Below are 23,594 nucleotides of genomic sequence, written 5' to 3' on the forward strand. Positions count from 1 at the left end.
AGGAGGTGGGTTGGCACACAAGCCAGCAGTTGTTCCTGGTTGTATCCTACACCTTCGTGTTTCCCAGCCCCTTAATGGTAGCCAGGCTATAGTTTGACTATTCATCCCAGTACTCCCTTCCCTTGCCTTTTCTTCCCTGTCATGGCAAAAGAGCCAAGATGGCCTCAGCCTTTTGTCTTGGGGAAGAAATGAATGGCAACATTTGATCCTGCTTCCTCTACCAGGAGCCTTGGGCCACTGAGAGTGGCTGATAAAGAGGCAGAAATCAGCTTAAGGGGAGTCCTATGTTTAGCGTCTTTCCAAGGGATTTTGTTGATGCAGTGCCCAAAGCTGTGATAGGTGAGGGCAATGTACTTGCTGGTGGATTTTCACCTCCAAGGCAGAGAATTTCTGCAGGCTGGAGTGTGGTGTCATGGCACAGCTGCTGTCTGCTGGACAGATGGTCTGGAGGAAACTTGTAAAAATGTCTGTTCAGCTGCTGTGCCTTCTGGTCCTTGGTTGGCAGGGTTGTAGTTCTGCCACTCCTCAGGCATCCTCCTACTCCTCAGCCACTCACAAATTCACAGCTGCCTTTTGGTCTAGCCAGGTATGTGTGTGACTTCCCCTCTGAATCCAGTAGGATTCATACACAGCAGTGGAAACGCTAGTCTGTTTGCCTAGATCAGCTGAGAGAGTGTGAAGGTGTCAAAACATCAGAGAAGAGAAAAGATACAGGTTATTTTTCTTTAATTCAGATCATTTAAACAACGGGCGAGAGAATAAAGAGCTTTGTTTTCCTCGCAGTGTGTGTATGCGCGCTCACAGCTGTGAAGCCTTCAGAGATTTGAACAGGCAGATCTTTATTTTCTGTTGGTTGTTGGGTCACAAGCTTAGGTTGCAAGGCATGCTCAACCATCACTTTGCCAAGTGACACAAGTATTTGTCGCAATTCCAATCCAGCTGCTGTCAGATTGGCAACTCACAAAATCCCAGTAAACAACTCCACTGGTCTTCTACTGCCATTTGAAATTCTTCTGAAAACCAAGGACATAGTCTGGTATGGTGTTCTTCCCTGTCAAAGTGAGGAGAAAGAAGAAAAGACAGCAAAGAAGTCTTTATTACTCTCCCAGTTAAAGGATAATCCTCACTTATTTTTCATAAATTGCCTGCTCTCAACCCTTTTCAGGGGCAACCTTGTAGCCTCTTCTTGAAGGTGTTTTAACTGAGTGGCTAGAGAGTAAAGCAGGATGGCAGAGATGCTCTCCTTGCAGGAGTTCAGTCCCTCCAGTTTCTCTCTCCTGAACTTTTTTATATTTATAGGTGCTTTGTGAGTGGTGTTTTCCCATGCAGTGGGCTTTCCTTTCTCTTATACTGCCAATCCCATCTCCTGAGCACAGCTTCCAGTGTGTTTCTTTAATGGAAATCTTGCTGTCACCTCACAGATGAAAGGTTGAGGGTGATTGAAAGAAAACATTGGAAAATGAAAGTATGTTTAGCTGCTGGATCTCACAGAATAATCCATATTCATACTGTGTTGTCTTCTGACTAGAATAAACCTGTTCTCTAGGAAGAGCTCTACTAAGGCCTGTGTAACTGCGAGGGGTGGAACTGAGAACCTTTCCTAGCTGCACTTTCCAGCCATATGAATCAAGCTGGATGTGTGAAGGACTTGGTCCTCATCTCTCATTGCTGTTCTTTGGGAGAGTCAACTGAATGGAAGTGCAGTCAGGAAAACTGAGGTGTTCTGGTACTCCTGGGCTTGTAGTTGCCATGTGTTATATCCATAACCACTCCTTCAAGAGAGCATATTGGACAGGTGATTGCTGTTATGTCTGCTTCTGGCTATCAGAAAGAACTGTACCTTGGGATCAGAGCTAGGCAACTCACACTGTGGGAGAGGTTTGGAGAGGAGTGGATACATAACTTAGAGATCTAAAGTTGTCTGCTCTGTGTTTTCTTGTATTCTGGAAATAGTATTTCCCTGACCTAAGGAAAACTTGTGAGAGTCCTTCCCTGTGCCAGCATTGTCCTTATCTACTTTCATATTTTCCTGTCTAGCGTTGGATTTTTGGTCCCATGAGATTATGCAGTCATTATTTCCCCAGGTTTTTAAGCAATTGCCTGGCTTATACTTCAGTGGTAAGTTTCTGTCATGACTGGCTTGAGCGATTCCAGTACATACACAGCTGGAACACAAGGATCCTTTGGGAAGGAGTTTAAGTAATTATTTTAATGTGCTTCATTTTCTTTCTGATTAGAACACAGAATATACTTTAATGGGTTTTATAAATAGTTAATTTGTGTTTATGCCATCATCCTAAACCCAAAGGGCTGAAAATAGCTCTCCAATCTGTGTAGTGTTACAGCTGTGTGTACCATCCGGTGGTGTTTTCAAGCAGAACACAAATGTAACTACACCTGGGGTAAAATGCAGCAAGGACCTAAAGCTTAGTGCAACACCTCATTGCAGCATCAGACTGTAAGTGAAGAACACTTAATTCAACTGGGAACGTAGAGGGAATTGCATCAACATAAATACCCAGTCTGGAATTTGACTAGATTGCTAAAGTAGATAGTCTACTTTTAAGGAAGATTTCACAGAATTTTTAACAGACCTCGTTCATTGTTTACAATGTACTAAAGCAATAAAACTTACCACACACTTTTATGTATATAGAAGAACTGTAGAGCGAAGTAATATCAGGGAACTGGAATGAAATACCATTGCCACTAGCTGGCACCAGCTTTCAAATAATTCCCATAGTCCTCTGAGTGAACTCTCAGCTTTTGGTTTCCCCATCCTGTTTGACAGCGATGTGCAGGCATTTGTAGCAGAACTAAGCAGCACTGAAGGCACGCAGGAGCCGTTCTCCAGGCATATTCAGCAAGTCCTTACTTAACTGAGACAGGTTCGTAGGAGGCAGGAGATCCTTTAGAAGGACCATAGGATAAATTTATGACTACACAGAATCAGAAGTGTGTCTTTTTTTACCTCTGCTTTGGAAGAGGATTGTACATGATGTAATTGGGCAGATTTAAACATGTTTTGTTTCATGGACTTTACAATAATAGGATGACTCAAATCCTTAATTAGCATAGAAAAGCATTACCTCATCGATGAGCCTGCTCCTTTCACCAAGGCACCGAGGGGGAATCTTTAATCGACAGATGCAGGGAACTGCTCCTAGATGAGGCAGACTGCTAATGAGGGATGGATTCAGAGCTGCCCTATTGCTTTTCTGTTCACCAAGTATAACAGAATTGTTTGCCATAGAAGAAGCTGTCTGTAGGGTGAATGTGTGCTCAGTTTAAATTGAGATGGGAGACTTGCTTTTCCTTTCATCTGATGCTGTCAGGTTCCTAATTCAGCAGACTTAATAAAATCATTGTTCCCTTTTCCCCATGGGTCTGCTGCAGACACTTCTGTCTTTGTTTCAAAGGATCAAAGAATCAGCTTTTGGAAAACCATTTTTGGAAGCAATCTGTAAAACTTTGCCAAAAATGCATGAATTAGCCATTGTAACTATAGACCAGTACTAATTGACACACCTGGGGATCAAATTTCTTCCTACTACCCTTGCAGCAGTTGGCCAGGTCTGGAGTCATCTGAAGTGCCAGTTAAAGGAGAAATGTCCCTAAGGACAGACACACATCTGGGACTCAGCAGCTCTTCATTTTGCACTTGAATTTCTTGGGTCATATCACAGTACTAAAAGGTTGGATCTCTCCCTTATCCCTTTGGTAAAAGGAATAAAACTAATTTTGTAGATCTGCCTGGGGAAAAGAAATTCTTCATTTCTTTGCACAAAAATGTGGCATTCGGATAGCTGTCATTGAAGTGAAAGAAATGCTTTTCAGTACCTTCTATAAATTTTGGAAAGACTTGAAACCTTTCTTACCATATTGCCTGAGATGCCCAGTTATGTCCAGATCATAAGGGGGCTAAGATTGTCATCACAGTAAAGTACACAGCTGTGGTAGGTGATTTGACTGTGGCTAAACTAGTAAATAAAAGCACACAGGAACTGTAGTGTTGCTTTTGCCAACTAGAATAAAGTAGCTTCTGTCCAACAGCTAAATCCTTCTGCTCCTCAGAGTGAGTTGGCCATGTCCAAAACAGGAAAGGCCCTAAGCTTGTAATGATCCCTAAACTATGTCCAGGCATCATTTGGGAAAGCAGTGATTAGCCTGGGCCAAGTTCATGCCAGGAAGCATGCTAGAAACTCACAGGGCAGTGATGTGTGCCATCATCTCAGCACAAGCTCTGACTAAATTTGTTTGCTGGTATATGTGTTGGCTTTTCGTTGCCAACAGGGCAGCCTGAAGAAAGTGCATGTTTAGGGGTCAGGATTGAAGCCATTGGGATCCTGTAATGAGGCTTTTCTTGGTGCAGGCAGTGATGAGTGTATGCCTGGCACTTGAGGATGCTCTGTGATCATAAACCACCAAGGGCATTTTGCAGCAAGAGTGGAGCTGGGTGCTGTGGTTCCTCTCAGCTGGCACTCTTTTGGATGATGGCACAGCTCAGGAGCTCACCCAGGACTGGATGGGTGCAGCCTGCCTCTTTTGAACTGTAACAGAGTTCAGCCATGAGGGTGTGAGCTGTGGTGGCTTGGAAAAGGTCTTGACTTGGGTTTTTGCTAGTATAGGCTGTTTTCTGAGGTCTGCTCTCTGAACCACCATTTTCTGTAATAACTGCTGCTTATTGGCACAAGGCACAGATGGATTGGAGTGGCTTGGATGGAAGACTTCCAAGCTTTCTTCTTCCTTTATTACTTTTTGTCTGTGATAGTATCTGAGGCATACTTCAAGGCTTCATTAAACACAAAACATAGTGTCATGCTCTCAAAACCAACTTATAACATTATCTAGACCCATTTGCAACAGACATCTCATTTTTCATCTATGTGATATGTTATCTGCCAGCATAGGCTGTTGTTGTGTATAACACTCTTGTCCTGGAAGCTTGTTCCCAAGTCATCCATCTTACTTTTCCTGGCTATGAATGACAGAGCCGTGGCCCCTACTGTCCTGTAATATGAAAAAATCCAAGTGCATTTTCAGGAGGCTCCTGAGGGCTAACCCTCGCTTCCTCCCTCAGGGGCTGTTACTGCAAACCCTGACCACTTTTTGTTTATTCGTTTTTATTTGTTCAGTGGTGCTGCCAAGAGACAAGGGCAGTGCCACACAGTGTGGGATGCTGAAATGGGAAGGAGAAGCATGTGGTCCAGAACTGCTGGCCAAGGCCTCAGAAGAATTAGTTTTCAATTCTTCATTTCAAAGACATCCTGCTTAGGCTGCAGATAGCTCACTTCTGGTTTTCAGGACCTCATTTTATTCCTGATCTGTAAAAGAACAGTACTGGCATGCCCTGACATGCAGAGGTGCAGAGAGAATGAATTCTGAAGGATTGTGAGGTGTTTGGGGTCTGTTGGCAAACATAGTGGTTTGTTGGCAACAAGCATTGTTTTAGTTGCCCTTGGGAGGTGGTGGGAGATGTTACCCAGCCTGTTGTATCCCTTACTCTCATGGAGGAACATCCTTGGTCTGCCAGGTATTTCCCAGCTGTTGGCAGCACAGCACCATTGCTCACAGGAGGGATGCAGTCATGGTGCTGTTCTGTGCTACTGATGGATACTGAAGGATGCCAAGGTGTCCTTAAACCCTGCAGCCAAATGGACAACATGGCAAAGCACAGTCTCCTTTCAGCTCTTTGTTTATCGGTTCTTCCTTGGAGGGGCCTTTCTCAAGGACCACTTCCAGAAGGTGACATAGAGAAGACTGCATCAAACTTGCCTCCATATACAGTCCTCTGGCAGTATCTCACCAACCTTTGCTTCTTCAAACACCCCCATGTGCCGTTGTTCTGTGCCCAAAGCATGTCATAAGCACTGTTTCGGGCTGTGACTTTGCAGAGCTCTAGCACAGCCCTCATGTCATTCTAAGCACTTGAGCCGAAAATCGGATACAGAATAAATAATAATTCGAGAACATCACATAGAGGAAGGGAAGACCAAGGCCAAGTGTTTTATAGTATGGATACAGTCCTGCCCCAGCTCTCTTGTTCAGCAGGGGGGGTGTGTGTGCTGCCTCCTGTGCTCATGGCACCTCTGCTGTGGAATTCTGCCAGTCATGGGAAGGTGAGCAGCCTCAAAACCCTTCCCTTCCTTGGAGAGACCACAGGCAGGTGTAGTGGGTTAACCCTGGCTGGACACCAGCTGCCCACCAAAGCTGCTCTATCACTGCCCTCCTCAGCTAGGCAGGGAAGAGAAATTATAATGAAAGACTCATGGGTCAAGATAAGGGCAGGGAGAGATCACTCACCAGTGACTGTTATGAGCAAAACAGACTCCACTTGGGGAAATGAATTGAATATATTATCAATCAAATTAGAGTAGGATAATAAGAAATAAAATTGAATTATAAAACACCTTCCCCCCACCATTCCCTTCTTCCTGGGCTCAACTTCACTCTCCATTTTCTCTGCCTCCTTCCCCTCAGCAGCACAGGGGGACATTATGACCACGTTGACCCTGTAGTGTTGGTTCTCTGTCCCAGCTGTGTGGCACGTGAAAGGTTGCTGTAGCATTCTGCCTTATGGATCCAAATCCTGAAGTGCCTGGGTCTGTTTTCTGTCTGAACTCATCATTCTTTCTCCAACGCTGCCATACCCACTGTAACACCAGGGAGTAAAAGCTTAAAACATCGTGCAGTTATTTGTAATTGTTACTCCCCTGCTGTCATCAGCATCATTTCAGCACTTTTCCACGAGTCCCTCTCCTGATGCAGATCAGTGATATGGTTTCTGCTCCCCCTTCTGTGTATTCAGCCAAAGATCCCCCTTACCAAACCTCAGGTAATTTCTCGCGTGCCTCCAACTTACTAGATGGCACAAGACTCTTCACTGTTGTAAAATGGCATAACTTGAATGTTCTTTGAGTGCATTTAGGAGTTTTGAGTCAGCAAACTGACCGAAAGGATCAAATTACTGGCTGAGGCTCACACTGTGAGTCAACAGCAGCTAAACCTGGAAGGAGCTCAGAGCACTGCACACTTGGTGCTTTTTGCCGCCATGCAAGCCTGACTTCTCGTGTCATCTGGTGTGCGAGAGCCTGAGATGTATACCAGCATTTCTACCACAGGCTATGGTCCCTGATCCATTTTCCCTGCAGCATCCCTTGCAGCACAGGAATTGTCTGTATTTTTAATGGAGCCAGCCCCAAGGGGCCAGTGGGCAGTAGCAGATCATCAGGTGGCTGAGCAGGAGTGAGGAGGAGGGTCTGCAGTGAATCAGATGTGTGGATCTACAGGCTTGTGTCACTTATGTCTAGTCATAATTCTCTGGGGATATGAGATGCTAGTTGGAGGCCTTGCTGAGATCATCCATCTACCATCTCTTTAGAGTGCTGTGGGAATAGCAAGTGTCACTCTGACTGAGCTGAGCTCTGAGGGGTTTTTTGCCAATAGGAGGGGAACGATTTTGGTTATGATTTTAGAATATTATCATGTCTGCCAAATAACACCTGCACTGCACTGGACCTCATGCACAAGGCAGAATACTTGTGCACTTGTGCACACTACTTATTTCTTCCTCTTTTAATCACGTGTTGTGGTTTGCTTGCATTTAGCAGGTTTCTGTAATTCAGTGCCTGGCCCCACTGTGCTCCACAAAGGGCTCCTGGTGCTTCCCCAGCAGGACCTTCCCTTCATCCTGACAACCAGCTGTTAGACACACTGAGCTCAGTGCTCAGCCCCTGAAATCACTTATGTTGCAGAAGCTTCTGAGCTGTGAAGTCAGGCCAGTTAGTGATAAAAACATAAACAGGAGTCCAGTTTAAAAAATGCAGAATTACGTCATCTGTTTTTCTGCTTGCAGCAGAAAAGCTGCCACTGCAGAGCCTCAGTGTCTTGCTTAGGAGGGAGAGTTTGTTGTCTGTGGTGCTCCCTGGTGTGGCTGTTCCTACAGTCTGACCTCCAGCAGTGTCTGCAACATCACAAGTGGTGTTGCTTCGTGCAGTAGGTATATCCATGGCCTGGGGAATATTTCACCCAGAGCAATTTTATCTTACCTCTGTTTAAAAAACAAAATCAGCACATGAAACCTCTAGGCAGGAAAGCTGTGTTCTCTTTTTATGGAAGAGGATTTGATCTCATGATCATCAGGAGAGGCAGCAGCAGGAGCAGGGCGCTGTGTCTGCAACAGCGGTGTCATTTAACTCTGAAAATGTCTCACTGTGTCCTTCTCTATTGTAGTTCCTGTAGAGCCATCTCTGAGTTGTGGTGATAGGTTTGTTTTACCCATGACATAGTCAAGAGGAAAAAGTGACCTCTGTGAACAGCAAGATGTGAGTGAGGGAGCCAGGCTCAGCCCTATGGTCCCTCCTCAGGCAGTCAAGACCCTGTGCTTTGGAAGCAATCTGCCCCTACTTCCAAATCCTGCTTGGCTACTGCTGGAATCTGCTCACTGCCTTGGTAACCAGCCCTTCTCAGGCTTTTCATAAGCTCTCTAGATGTGGTGTGACAGGTATGTCAGGCAGAATTTTAGACTGGAACATCATGTGCAAGTTGCTAGCGGTTTTCTGTAGGTTGAGGGTCAATCTCTGCAGGTACCAGGCAAAAAAAAGGAAAGGCACCCTTCAGACTGAGTTTTATACAGAGTATCTGGGATTAGAAAGGCCAGGCTATTTTGATGCAAGCATCCTTTCTTGTTCTGTTATCTCTTTGAGGCTTTTCTGTTCACAGACAGATGAAAATTAGAGTTGTGCCTGGGCTCCTGTACCCATTCTACTTTAGGATGCAGTGAGGAGGGAATTCAGGTGAGGCAGCACTGCAGGGGAAATGGTCTCCTCCTGAGGAGCACAACGTGAGGCCAAGGGGCTGTCAAACATAGGTGGCAGGAGATGCCACTGGCTATGATGGCATTCTGTTGTGAGGAGCTGAAGATTAGGTAACACAAAGTTAAAACTGTGTGAAGTAGATGTGGAACAGTCAGGCTGCCTGTCCTTGGGAGGAGGCATCAAACACTTGCAGGTCCTGCTGACTTGGCTTTACCAAGGCCTGTAGTGAGAGGACAACTTTAAAACTTTCAGTTTTAGGCTGAAAGAGGATAGATTTAGATGAGATGTAAGTACAATAAGGGTGGTGAGACACTGGCACAGGTTGCCCAGAGAGATTGTGGCTGCCCCATCCCTTGAAGTGTTCAAAGACAGGTTGGATGTGGCTCTGAGCGACCTGGTCTAGTGAAAAGTGTCCCTGCCCACAGCAGAGGGGTTGGACTAGGTGATCTTTAAGGCTTCTTCCAACCCAAGCCATTTTGTGACACTAGAGTTCTGTGACTCAGAGGTGCATCCAACACTTCTGAAAATGAGTCATCAGGTATTCTCATGTTCAGTAACAAGAAGGTGGTATGTTCACACGTGTGTGTGGTTCAGTGTTGAAGAAACCAATCGCTTCTCCAAAATGGTTGCTGTTTTTTGCTTTTACTTGGTTAGCTGTAAGAATTCTTACCACAACAGTGGATACTTTCAGTACCTTCAATTCCTTCTTTGTGAGGCCTTCTTTTCTGGAGTTTGGTCCTGAATCTGTTGTGCATGTGACAGTTAACATGCTCACTGGCGAGTTTTTTCACACCCTCTTTGTTTCAGCTTGGTTGACTTGGGTTTTGAAGCTGCTCAGGATATTTTGTGAAGAATGTCTCATAAAGGCATGATGTTGGCAGGTTGATTTCATTACATTTAAATTCTTGTCATGTGGCACATTTTATTGCTGAGTTATACTGCGTGTAGGCATCACTTTACCGGCATGAAACAGAGTACTCGCTATAGAAGTTTTTGGTTTTGGAGCTACAGACCTGTAACAATCAGTAATTAGTGTAAGAGAATGGATTTTCTTTCTTAGACTGTAATTTTTATAGGGTTAGAACATAAAGCTAGGGCCTATTCTTGAAAGTAACTCCATTAGTTTGAATAATGACATTAAAGGAAATAAATTAAGGAATAATTTCTTGCAGAATTTTTTAGATTCAAACTGTTCAACATCATTTTTTTCGATAAAGCTTCCTTTCTCCAGAAAGATTTTGCATTTATTTAAGATTTGACATGAATTTTGTCTTTTTTTTTTTTAACTGACTAGTAAATGTTGTTTATTTTCAGTGGTTGGCGGTTATAGCTGGTTATTTTTTTTTATCAGTTTCAACCTCTTCCCTTTCTCTTGCTTTGCTAACTTGCCTACTGTTACCTCTGCTGATTTTATACTTTTTTTTTTAACTTACCCTCCCATCTGCATTTTCCCACTTTCCCTTTGAAGCTTCCTGTTTCTCCTTCAGTTACTGCCTGTGGTCTTTTTCAAAAGCATAGTTTGACCATGACAGTAATCTTTAGGGTTAAAGCAGAAAGAGTCCAGAACAGAGGTCTAGAAGGTAAGAGGTGCATAATGTGAAGAAGAGCACTGAAGATGACAAGGAGGCCCAATTAGCAGTCTAGAGGATAAGGCAGCACTGCAGATTCTGGAGGTGGAGCAAGAAAATATCTGATGCTGGCCAAAAATTTGGGAAAATTATTGAGGAGGCATGAAAAGGAGAAATAGAGTAGAATTGGGCAGAATTGTAGCTCTTCTACTAATTCATAGACTGAACAGAAAGACAATATTTTCTCTTCCTTGTCCTACCAAATAAATGATGAAAACAAAAAAAAGTGTTCTGGTTTCATCCCTTCTTCCTTGAGGCATGTGTGTGTCCAAGTTAATGCAGAGGTAGCTCAAGATCTCTGTAGAGAAGCAGATCCCTGCAATGGTACAGTGAGATCCCTGCTTGCAGCTCCTGGAGGATAGGAGCTTCCATCGTCCTGCTTCTGCTTTGGAAGGAAACAGTGGGAACTTCATGATTGCTGTGTCAGTCCTGGGGTAAGATGCCATTACTGTAGGCTCATGAAAAGAAAATAGCAGCATGATTCCAGCCAGATTTTAATAATGAATGCTCTTTTAATTACTTGCTGATTACATCTGATTATCTGACTTTCTATAATCTTACCAAGCACCAAGGCAATGCTCACCAGCCTGTGCTTCTTTACTTTTCTGATTTTCTAACTTTTCTGATTTCTGAAATGGCTTCATTTTTATTCCTCTGTAACCTTCCTGGAGTTCTCAAATGTGTTGAGTTGTTATATCTACGGTAGTCCAAGATACCTGGCCAGTTTTTTCTAAACACCTTGGTATGTGCTATCTGGTATTGCATATTTGAAAATGTGCATCATTACCATGAGTATTAGGATAAGAAAAAATTCACTGTTGCAGAAACCCTGAAAGTACCATTCTGCTGCTTTGCAGATGAAACCCCAAATTCTAGTGAGCATTTTTGGCTCTTTCACATCATTATTGGCAACTTTATTATGCCTGTCTTGTTCTGGACCACTGTGGTTTCATTCAGACATGATTGTGTTTTGAAACTTGTCTTTTGTTGTCCTTATTTCAGCAAGTCTCGTGTTCTGGTTTAGTCTAGAAAATCAGAGGAAAATTATAAATTTCCTTTATGTTAATTTTCTTTCTTTGTAATCTACTCTGTAACCCTAGTTCCCTTGCCAGCCATACGAGTGCCTGTGTGCTTTATTAGTTATTTAGTTGAAAACATTTTAGGAAATGTTTCTGTATTATGATTATTGCTAATGAGCTGTGTATAAACAAAAGTCCATCTGTGGTCTTCTCATCTGTTTTCAAATTAAATTGAAAATTAATGTAATCAGAAAGCTTAAGGACAGATTACAAAACCAGCTTGGCTTCATTTAGGAAGGAGAGGTACTCTTCAGTGCTGAGCCCTTCAGAAAAATCTCTCCACAAAAGCAGGTCCCTAGATGGGACCTGAACTCTTGAAAATCTGTTCCTTCAGGCTTTCTTTCCATCTGTTGCTCTGCTGGAACAGTAGTCCAAGACTGACCTAATCTTGGGGCTGCAGCAGAGAAACTTTGCCTGCAACTGAATGCTTTTCTTCCAGATGATTTCTAATAGGAGATTTATCCCATCTATTATGCACTGTCTTATTTTGGAATATACCAGAGGCATTTAAAATACTGTATGTTACTGTGATGTCCACAAGAAAAGGATTACTGTGTGAGGTAAAGTATCCCTGTGGCCAACACTTGTCATGGTTGCTTAATGCTCAACAGTCAGGCTGTGCTGAGCTGACGGGCTTAGAATTTCTATTGGGCATCCCTTGCCCAAAGTGGATGAGAATGACCCCTTTTGTCCTGTCTGTTATTATCAAGCAGCTTTGGAAAATGAGCACTGTTGAATGAAAAAAAAGCAGCAGCTGACATTTTGTTTTCTGCAGGAACTAGTGTATAGGTTCTTTGTTTTTCAGAAATGATTTTCAATAAGATGTGCTAGTACTGCTGCTATTTTAGCTGTAGTTCTTTTGTTCTTTTGTTCTGTAGATTTGTAGGAGTTGGGGTGTCCATTTATGTTAGAGATCTCTTCCCGTGTAAAATCCCATGGATACTTAAAATAGGAGTATGTATGTTCTGAATAAGTCTTTTTTTTTTTAATATATTACTGTAACATTTCTTTCCTGGAGCATAATTTTATTTCTACAAAAAAGAGATGGTCACATTTTCAGAACAATAAATTCTGTAAATTTTTGTCGATATGCTGAGATTACACATACTCTGATAACAACACTCACTGTTTTAACCCAGCAGTGATCATGGGTTAGGGACTCCTCTGTAGAGAGCACAATACTCTGTGATTTAAGCCACGTGTCACCACGTGTTAGATCTGGAGATCCAGTGTTTCATAATACAGCCATCACACATACAGTTCTGAGAATCTTCTGACTTTGGAGTGTCTTAGTCATCCTCATTGCTGTTTTCTGCAGCTGACCAGAAAGCATATTTGCATGATTGCAGTGCCAGTGAGACCTGGAGGCTGCCAAATGAGTGACCTACATTGTGTTTGGTAAACAATAACAAGAGAATTGTGCTCACAAAACAGGTTAGGTTTGAAAGTGTCTTTGCATGCAGGGTTTTGTTGGCATTTTCTTGGGTGATTTGAGAATCATTTGGGAGCCAGGAGTCTCAGCTGAACTTTCAAGTGTGCCAGGAGACTGACTAGTTGGATTCATATACTCTAATTTTTGACCACCAGTTTTGGTCCATGTCAGTTAGGAAGCCAGTGGAAGAGTCAGAGCAGGAGACAGCAGTGTTATTCCTGTGATTCTCACAGTTCTTTCAATTGGCTCAACTGGGTAAGTGGTTTCACTGAATAAAGGATACATCTTCTTTAGGGCTGGTTTGATGTTTGTTGATATTTTTAATAATTCACTAGAGTGATGTTCCAAAGGTTCACTTGTTTCAGCAACAAAAAAATAGCAATGACACGGGTCATCTCCCACCAGCTGGATGCTGGTAGTTTCAAAATGTCAGATCCCAAGGTTGTGAGCGTGATGTATGAGGAAAGTTCTAATGAAGTGCAGGGCTTGAGTACAGTAATACTTTGGAAAACCAAATGTTGCTTCATTTCTGTCATCCCAAAAGCCTCTGCATCCCTGCACAAGTTTACTGCACCCTGGCACATCATGATCATCAAATTAAATGTCCTGGCAGGTTCTCCTCTGAAGGGCCACCAGCGTGTGGCTTCACAATCAGCTCAGCTCCAGCTAAGTCCCTGCTTATGGGGAGGTAGCAGGAATATGTAGAGGGGGGAATGAGAGGGCAGGCAGATGCACACTCAAGCCAGCTGCAGCTGATTCTGAAACCAGAACTCAGACAGGCTCTGAAACTTCTTAACACACCCATTCTCATCCACTGACCTCTGCTCAGCAGTGCACAGTCTGGACTGGCACAGCTAAATACAGAACCGTGAGAATCCTGTTTCCCAGTTAGAGCCTGACCTCAACAGAGTCCCTGTATGGATATGCTGGAATTACTTGGCAGTCCAGCTGTGACTTCCTTAGGAGGGTAGTGAGGGGAAACAACTTGAAGGCACAAAACCAACTTCCTTATGTTCCTACCAGTAGCAGGTCAAGCCCTGGGGTTTTGGCCCTGTGCCGTTTCTGCCGGTGGAGTCTCCCGGCAAAACAGAAAGTGAGCCCATGTCAGTGGGCTGGTTTGGTGGTTGGACTAAACAGAGGGTTGTTACTAGGACCTTTCAGTTCAATTATTTTTGTTTTACATGCTGTTCTTTATGGCAGTCTTTATGGTTCTCTTCGCTTTCTTTGGTATTTCCCACCACACTTGTAAACTTTACTGCAAATACTTCAGCTGACTGCTTGTAAACTCCTTAACTTCACTGGGGTGGAGTTGCTTGGAAATGTACTGGCTCATGGATATAAGTATCTGTGGTGTAACAGGTTCTTATGCATCAAGGGAGCTGTTGTAACCCTCTGAATGGACAAGGGATCTTGTCAAAGACTTTTGGCATTCTCTAGGTTGGCAAATCCACATTTATTTTGTCATTCACCTCTCAAAGACTACTTTATGAGGCTTGACTTATGCAAATAAAGGTTGCTTCTTCCCCGGTAGGTTGGATTTATTTGTGTCTAATAATTCTATTTTTAGTCAGTTTGTCAACTCTGAAAGACTCAGTCTTATTGTTCTTCTGATTTTGTGGTTATATATAATGGCTCTCATTTTTTACCTTTTATTTTAATACTAAGATTCATTTGAGTGATAGATTCCTTACCACAGTTAATAAAGCAAAGAATTTGAGTGCGTGTAGAAATCCTGAGTGAAAGCTGTCTGATTTGTACATATTATACCTTTAGATTTTGACAGATTTTGGAAGAAGGGTCTTTTACAAATGCTTCAGTCTGAAGCAGTTCCTTGGAGCTGAGCTTTCAAAAGTAGCTCAAATTCAGAAGTCGCTCAAGGCATATCCATAATGAATATGAATGCAAAATAAAAAAAAAATGGAAGTTTCTTCTGCTTTAAAAGGAAGGTTTATGTCATAAATAGTACAGCAACAGGTATCTGACAACTGCAGATACCTTTACTATATCAAATAGGGTATATTTCCAAATAAAACCATGTTTAAGTTCTCCATGGGGCCTGTTCTTGGGCCTCCAAAGGGCTGCATTTGCCATTGTTGAGACAAAGTGGTGGTAGCAAGGTAGTATCATCCATGAGTTCTTGTTGATAATAAACTTTTGAAAATAACTGAAAGTTACTGGACTCCACTCTTTTGTGTGCAGCTGTAATCAGAAGAGGATTTTACAAGATTCTTTAATGTAATTGGAATGTATGTGTAATCTTTTGACCTTGCTCTTAGTTTTTGATGACTGTGGCGTGATAAGTGCTGATAATTGGATTTACTTTAGGCTGAAACCTGACCTGCTCTACGCAAAGCAGAAGATCAGATCTTCTATTGTAAGAGGCCTCAAAGGGTCTACCTGAGAAATTGCAAGGCCAAGACTGCTGAGAGTAAGGTTCTGAGGGTCTCTGAAATGTGGCAATTACTTAGGAAGGACATGCTGTCCTAAGGAATGCTTCTCTTTCAGCTTAGTTTGAATTGGACTTTTCACCCAAAGGTTTTGTCCCGTTCTCTAAATTTTCTTTTTTACACCCTTGAGCATAAGGAAGGTGGGGGCTTGGGAACAGATTGGGGTTTGCTCATAGCTCAAGTTGCTTTCTTGTAAGAGTGGCCTTGTAGTTTCAGCCTGTGGAACATGAGTCCTGGGTGTGGAAGTAAGCAGCATGAACTTTTCACTCAGCTCTTGGAAGGGCATTCAACTCCCCTTGTTTAAGCCGTGTGCAAATGAGGCCTTTTATCCAAACTAGGTTTTAGCTTCTTTCTCCAGAGTGTGGGGAGAGGAGGAGATCTTCAGAGATTTATTGTATCCAGATATCCAGTGTTAAAAATAGGTGGGATTCATTGCCCTATGGAGATGTGTGTCTCTGTCCACTGAGTAGAGAAGAAGCCTAAAAATTAACTTTGTCTGATTTTTAGAGGACTAAATTTAGAGGAAGTTAATCCTGTCTTTGGTTCAAGAAAGTATGGGTGACATTTGTAAATTCTGCTAATAGCAACCTGTCCACCAAGTCTCTTCCAGTTCCTGCTTGCTTTAGCTTAAAGGTGGTGTAGTCTCATAGTACATCTCCTGAGGGGATGAGGGGAGTGTCTAACACCTTTATGAAGGAAGTATGCAGCAATCAGAAACAGCAGCAGGAACTGGTGGGGAAATGGAGCCAAAGAGATTTTTTAAATCCTGTCCAAAGGGATCATGCAATGGACCAACCTGCACTTTGTTTTTCAAGCCATCCCTTTCTGTCCATCTAGGACAGTGTTGCTGAAACTGGCCTTCTTTCTTATTTTAAACTTTCTGTGGGAGGAGTATAACTGCTTAAAATAAATGGTTTTGAGTGGCAGTTTGCACAGTACAGCATTGTTAGCCCTGCTCTTCCCATTCCCACTGGGCTCCTTGACAGTTCTGAGGAATACACAACATAGGCATATGTACAGTACATCAGACAACAGTCCCTCCAGCTCAGTATCCCATTCCTGCCAGTGACTAAGAGATGTCTGTGCACCTTTCTATAGACCTTTCGTAGCCTCCTGCCATGTATTTTCAGTGTAGGAGACTTTCTAAACATAAATCTTCCTTGTTAAATGAAGAATTGGAGCTGACTTCCTTTTCCTCTTGTGTTTTAGAACTAAAAAAGCAAAAAAGGCACCTGCTCCTCCAACCAAGGAAGAGAAACCCAAATTAACCCTTTTTGAAGAGGAAGTGGATCCGGATGAAGGACTCTTTGGTCCAGAAGAAGATTTCTCATCAGTTGGTCCCAGAAAGAAGATGAAAGAGAGTAAATCTGTTCTATATTTGTAAATACACAGATTATTTTATCTAAAAATGTGTATAATAGAGCTTTTAAATTATGGTGGTACAGAATATACAAGCTAAATAATGACTTGGGAATGTTAAGGTAAATCTTCAGCTGAGCAGAATCATTTAGAATCATTCAGAAAGAATAAGACCTATACAGGTCCCATAGATGTTTACTGTAGACATTTTGAACTGGGATATTAAGGTCTGTGTAGGAGCTGTCTGTCCCACAGTCACTCATGCCACACTAACAAGAGTAATGTGACCTACTGCTGAGTGCAAGGAAAAAGCAGATTTACCAAGTCCTGAGAGTGCAGAGTATCACTGCACTTTGTGGATTGGAAGTCTTTGTTAAAAACATAATTGTCTACATGATCTGTTTTTTTAGCCCAGTAGGCACATTTACTAGCTAGTGTTAGTGCAAGCATCGTGTTACATTGTGTGATCTAACTACAGCATTTTCTGGTTCCCCTTTCTAGATCTGAAATTATTTGAAGATCCAGACCTTGGTGGGGTGGTGAGACTGGGTGACTCACTGCTGCTGCCAGATGCCTGTGAGAACAGCAAGTATGTGCTGAGCAGGGGCCCCGAGGAGGACACTGAGGAACTGCTGAGGTACTCATCTTAAATCTGTCATGTGGGGTGAATGAGGGAAAAGCTTAAATACTTCAAATGCAAACTGTGAATCAATAATTGTACTGACAAGTGAAATGTAAGACGTGTGTCATGGAGTTTGAAAATCAAACACATTAAAAAGGAAAGTAGGAAGACTCTCTGACAAAAGTAAGGTGCAAGGTGTTATTCTCTGACTCCAAAGGAAATGACTTGAAGACCCCAGGCATGATATCTAGTTCTTGTTTTCTAGCATGACACTTCTGCTTTCTGCAAATGATCCACAGGGAACCTGACCTCCATTTTGAGAAGTGAGGAACAAAGCCCAGAGACAGAGCAGTTCAGCTTCAGGGAGGTGAATCAGGGGCTCTTGCCACAGGAGGAAGGGTTTTCTGCTGATGGTTCACAGACCTCTGTGCATGTTTCCAGGAGGAATCCTATGCATACCTCCACAGCAGTAAAGGACTCTCATTAAAATCTTTATCACCCTGCATTTAATTTTTAATCTAGTGGAAAGGACTGGAGCTCAGAATTATAGGAGGGAATAATATATTGCTTCCCCCTTGATAGTGTAGCACTGTAACAGCACATAATGTGTTTTATCCCTGACATCTCTCTCACAAGACTAGTTTGCCTGCACTGATAATCCTCAAGAGATCAAGCAGGGAACGAGTGCTTGGAGAGACCAGCATCACCAGGGAATCTGTGCTGCAGTAATGAGTCAAATTCATGCCTTCTGGATCTTAGGCTGGCATCTGAATGATGAGGCCAGCCTGCTTCCAGTGCTAATTCGTGCCAGCCAGCTCCTGTTAGGATGTATTACTTCCACAGCAGGTACTAAGCCCAGGAGAGAGAAGCTGTGTGTGGTTTCCAACCACTCCTGAAGCAGGTAATTTTGCAGCTATTGCTTTCTATGCATGCAGAAGTGCTGTCTGCCTTAACAACAATACCTGGCTTACTTTAAACAAAGGTTAAATTGGGTTGGGTGCCATCTTGCATTACATTCTGACAGCCCACCTGATGTTTATAGAAGCTGATGGGGCAGGACATGACCTGATTTGGTGCAGAGGTATACTGGGAGCAGACACGTATGTGCTTGCTATATTTCATGTTTGCTTTAGCAATCTCAGCACACAGCACTTGATCCAGAGTGTTCATACAGCTAGAAGTGCCTGTTCCAATGCACTCCTTGCATTTTCATCCTCTAGAGAGAGCCATTCCTTCTGTCATGTTAATGTGTTTTGGATTATGTATGTTCTTTTCCTCTGTGGCAGAGAAGGGTCTCTGAAGTCTGCTCTGAGAGCAATAGACCATGGTTTTAAATCATTTTGGGTCATCAGTGACAGCAGCACACCCAGATGGGTGTGGAAACCCATGGGAAAAGATTACATTTCTTTTAAATTCCAGTAGTTTTCTTTATCCTCGATTTGTCCCAGTGCTTTCAACAGTTGACGAGTCATCAAGATCCAATTGGAAGTGAATGCACGTAATGAAGCAGAAAATCATGCCAGTGGTCCAATGGGAAAGTTGCTATGGGAATCCAGAGGCAACTCCTGGCTGCGCAAGAGGTACAGGCAGATAGGTCAGGATCTGTTCAGGTGCCTAACACCCTCTGGAATTCCCCTAGTAACCCCAGTTCATGGTGTTATCTGCACATCATAGAGAGCTGGTGGACTTAATGCAGGGCAGTTGGGGCTCAAGGAGAAAGTGCTGTTAATGGGGCGGGAGGAGTGGCAGTGCTCTTTTCACCTGACCAACACTTCACCTCGCCTCTATGTCAATTCTTTGCAGTCACCTGAAACCCCACATCTAAACTTTCTCGAGTGGTTGAACATATTGCATTTTTTTTCTGTTCAGCCTCAGCAGAACTGTCAGGTCTCATAAATTTAGGGGAAGCATTTGAATTATCTCCCCCATTCCCTTACCACTGGACTGGTGTTTACATATTCTTGCAGGGCAGTGCCACAGTCTCTTTTCCAGGCAGTGACCCTTTGTGGTGAAAGGAAATGTTCAACTTGAGCTGAACCCTGCAATCTCCCCAGCATGGGGGTTTGAGCATATTTTGAAGCCTAAGAATAAGTCTTGCCTTTGCCCTGAAGGTCTTGACAAGTACTCTCCCAAAGGGGACTGAAGAAATGTCTCCCCAGCCCTCAGATCAAATTAGGAGCTGTGACAACCCATTCCTTCAGTGGGCTCGAGCTGTATGACCTGCTAGAGGAAAACAGAAACATCTGGGTCTGTTGGACATACTCTGTTATACCACACAGAAAGTTTGCCTGGACACATTTTGTTAAGATCCAAGACCATCCTGAGCTATGATGCTCCAACAGGTCTGTCCAGGTCAAAAACCTGGACGTGTTCACCAGTGGATTAGCTGAATGATGCAGATGTGGGAGCTCCTCACTCATGTAGTGAACATTCACATGTACTACAGAGTCTGTTCATGTGCATGTGGTAGATCTGAGAAGTGTCTGACTCACTGTGAATCATGGGCAGAGTTAGGAGAGCACTGCCCAAGGCAGAGGAAGGCAGAACCTTCTTCTTCCAAAGGGGAGATGGGGAAAAGATATTGTTCAGAGCAGAACACAGGAGCTGCCAAATCTTTCGTGATCTTTATGGTACCTGAGTGGTTGTAGCAGCAGTAGCACCACAGCATTGTCAGCACAGCAGTGTATCCTCAGCAGTGACTGTAAATCTTGAGGCAGAGACTGTTAGGGAGACAAACGAGTCTGCAAAATGTACGTGGGCTGTACTTGTCACAACATGAGGGAGAAGAGAATATGATAAATATTCTCATTGCAAACTGAAGACTCTGCTCTCTCTAAATACCTGCTCATATGAAATGAGAACTACTGTTTTAAATAGAATCACCTACTTTACATTAACAAGCATAGAGAAGAACCAGTTTCTCTGTTAATGTAATGGAGGGTTTCTTTTTATGGAAAAATAGCCATGTCCGTTCAAAAAATATCTTCCCTCTTCCTGTCCATTGACCAGCCTTTTACTGGTTACTAATTTCTTGGCCTACTGACAGATATTAAGTGATGGTGATGGGAAATCTTGCTGAGCTACCTCACCCTAACCACTGGCTTAGTAGATGCAGGCACTGTTTCCTACCACTAGGTCTGCCATAATACATCAGTAAGGTGTCTGTCTATACTTCATGTCCTTCCAGAACCTGTGGAAAAGAGATAATTCCTGTGGTAGGAACCAGCAAGGTCAAGTCCCCTTGCGTTGCCTTCAGAAAAACAGGATCATGTCTTACTCTTCCTTCATAGGATGTGCTTTGAGAAAGAGAGGGGTAGGCAACCAGATGGTTTTGCCTGATTTCTCTTTGCTGGAGTGTGTTGCTCTGACCTTGGAGAAGGTTATCCTTGAATATTAACCAGCTTTCTTGGGCCCCTCTTCCCTCCAGGGCTTTATCCCATGGTACTCTACTAAGCAGGTCCCTGAAGAGGCCAAAGACTGCTTTCCTGAAATCCGGGGTACTGAGCTTGCTGTGCACCCTCTTCACTGCCCTAAGAGACTTCACCATTTCATGGTCACTGCAGCCAAGGCTGCCCTTGAGTGTCATATTCTCCACCAGCCCCTCCTTGTTGGTGAGAATAAAGTCCAGCATAGCACCTCTCCTTGTTGGCTTCTCTATCACTTGGACAAGTAATTTGGCCTCAACACGTTCCAGGAACCTTCTAGATTGCTTATGGCCTGCTGGTTGTCCTTCCAACAAATATTGGAGTGGTTGAAGTCCTCTTTGAGGACCAAGGTTTGTGAACATGAGTCTGATGCTGTCTATAGAGGACCTTACCCCCTCAGTCTTCCTGACCAGGTGGCCTGTAGCAGACTCCCACTATAATGTCACCCGTCCCTGCCCTTGCTTTAATCCTGCCCCATAAGTTCCTAGATGGCTCCTCATCCATCCCCAGGCTGAGCTCCATGCACTCCAGGTAGTCATTGACATAGGGGATGACAGTCCCTCCTTGTGTCCCCTGCCTGTCCTTCTTAAAGAGCCTATATCCTTCCAATCCAACACTCCAGTCACAGGAGCCTTCCCACCATGTCTCCATTATGCCAGTGAGATCATAGCCCTGCAGGCATGCGCTCTTCTACCTCATTAATCTGAATCATGCCTGTCTGGTGTGATGGATCAGGTTTTTTTGGAAAACCAATGCTAGAATTGATCCTGTGAATGTTGCAGCAGCTCTGTGGGCCCACAGAATTACATAAATTATCGCACATCCTAGCCTGAAGTAATTATCGCAGTTGTCTGAGCAGCTTTTTAGGAGAGATTTAATTAGCTTCACCTTTGATAATGAATAGGGAGCTGAGATGGAAGGAAGCAGCTGTCAGCACAACATTTGTCTTTTTCCAGTGCTTAAAAATGTGTTAGCAGCAGGATCCCAGTTTTTTGCCCTGAGATGGCAGACCTGGTGTGTTCTTTCTTAGGATTACACTGATGACCCTTTCAGGAGCATTGCAGTGTTAGAGGCTGAAGCTGTTTGTGAAACCACATCCTAACACTGCCCATTTCTAACCATTCAGTCCATACAAACCCTGAAGTTATCTCTGTTGATTAGAGCATAGTGTTAATCATGCCAAGGTCATGGGCTTGATTTCCATGTGGGCTGTTGACTGAAGATTTGGACTGGTCCCTTGTGGGTCCCTTCCAACTCAGAAGATTCTGTGATTGTGTGACTAGAGGTTTGTCAGCTTCCAGTTTGCCAAGGAGCCGTTGCCACCTCTGAGGCAGAAAAAGTTTGTGTGATCATCTTTGAGCAGGCATTAGCAGATACTGAATTCAGAGAAAAATACTTGCATCTTCAGACTAGCCAGAAGTCATGTGGGGCACCATCTCCAGCACTTTTGCCTCATTCTGGGGGTATGAGAACAGCACCATAGTTGGAAAAAGAGCTTTGAGAAACTCCAGAGGGTTTTAATATAGATCCTTTGGGCAAAGGGTTGTTTGAGCAATGGGCAGGTGGTAGAGGAGATTGCAGTAACTGAGTCAGAAAGCTCCTGACCACTCCAGGGCAGTTTCTCTCGCTTGCTGTGACCTAACTGTGGGGAAAGGTCTTTGATTTAGGTTACAATAAACAAATACATTCTTCTGTGATGGTTTTCAAGCATTTACTTTCTTCATTTAATTCTTCATGTGATGTTTAGGGTTGCTATTTACAAACACTGGAACACCTATAAAAATAAACTTGGCTAACAGAATAAAAAGGCTTTTGCCAGACAGGAAGCATTAATCCTTGCCCTACCCTTAGGAACATGTATAGATTGTACAGAATAATGCAGAGAGGTGGCCTGAAGTCCTGACCTCTCCTAGTGCAGCAAGAAATGTTTTTGCTGGACTTGAGACTCACCACATTTCAAGGATCTTGCCCCTGGCTGTTTGCATTTTTGACATTGTCAGCTCAGGGGGCAAAAGCTGCCTGCTTTCCCATGCCCCAGCTGCACCTTTGTCTGGTGATCAGGGAACTTTCTAGAGAAGCAGGAGACAGAGGTTTGAACTTCTTCAGACTGGAAAAATTGACTTGTCTCATTTCCTGGGTGAGTGATGTAACCAGCAGGCTGTTTTCCTCAGAGGGCTTGTGAGCATATGTGTGTAGGACTTACCTGTGCTAATGAGCCCGTTCTCTGGCTCTTGGCCGGGCAGCACCAGGGTCTGCATCCATGCTGTTGGGACTCTCTCCAGCTTCAGAACAAGGTGAGTGTATACAACTGCCTCCTGGGAATGGTCCCTGTCCTGCACCAGCTCCGAGTTGTGCCGGAGAGTTTTTTGGAGGAGGGCAGATCTGTCCCAGACTAAAGCTGTGCCAGTGGTTCTCGTAGCATTTCAGCAGTACAAATTTGCACGTTCTAGTATCCAGACATATTTCCTGGTCCTGGTTAAAATACCACTATGAATTTACCTATAGTGGATTGCAGGGGAAAGCTGAAGCAGAAAGGGAGATACCTTCTACATGGCCCCCAGTGCTTGGCATTCCTGTGGTTAACTCCAGCCTGTGTGTTTCCCTGGGCCCTGCTAGACACCACACTGTCTCCAGTGACCATGGTAGCAGTGATGGTTCAGAGATACTTTGAAGCCTCCTGTCTATTTATGGGTCCAAATCTTTTCTAAAGTTATAGATGTGATATTACACCACTCCCCAAGGCTTCACTAAGGTATCTCTTGTGCGTGTAATTAACACCAGACAAA

At 43.6% G+C, this 23,594-nt stretch overlaps 1 protein-coding gene across 2 annotated transcripts in view; it reads left to right on the top strand.

Annotated features, from left to right (window-relative positions):
- Window positions 1–23,594, top strand: part of HS1BP3 (HCLS1 binding protein 3) — a 51,028-nt gene that overhangs the window by 22,085 nt on the left and 5,349 nt on the right. Inside the window, exons 5-7 of one of the 2 annotated variants that reach the window (XM_018088790.2) lie at window positions 16,612–16,763; window positions 17,263–17,398; window positions 18,020–18,463. In XM_018088790.2, the coding sequence (XP_017944279.1) occupies window positions 16,612–16,763; window positions 17,263–17,398; window positions 18,020–18,038 (307 nt within the window). In that variant the 3' untranslated portion in view covers window positions 18,039–18,463. Of the gene's footprint in view, window positions 1–16,611; window positions 16,764–17,262; window positions 17,399–18,019; window positions 18,464–23,594 lie in introns of those variants that run through there. The other variant, XM_008931284.3, reaches the window with a different exon arrangement.

Source organism: Manacus vitellinus, unplaced genomic scaffold (genome assembly GCF_001715985.3).
Source record: "Manacus vitellinus isolate BGI_N305 unplaced genomic scaffold, ASM171598v3 scaffold_11_pilon, whole genome shotgun sequence".
NCBI lineage: Eukaryota > Metazoa > Chordata > Aves > Passeriformes > Pipridae > Manacus > Manacus vitellinus.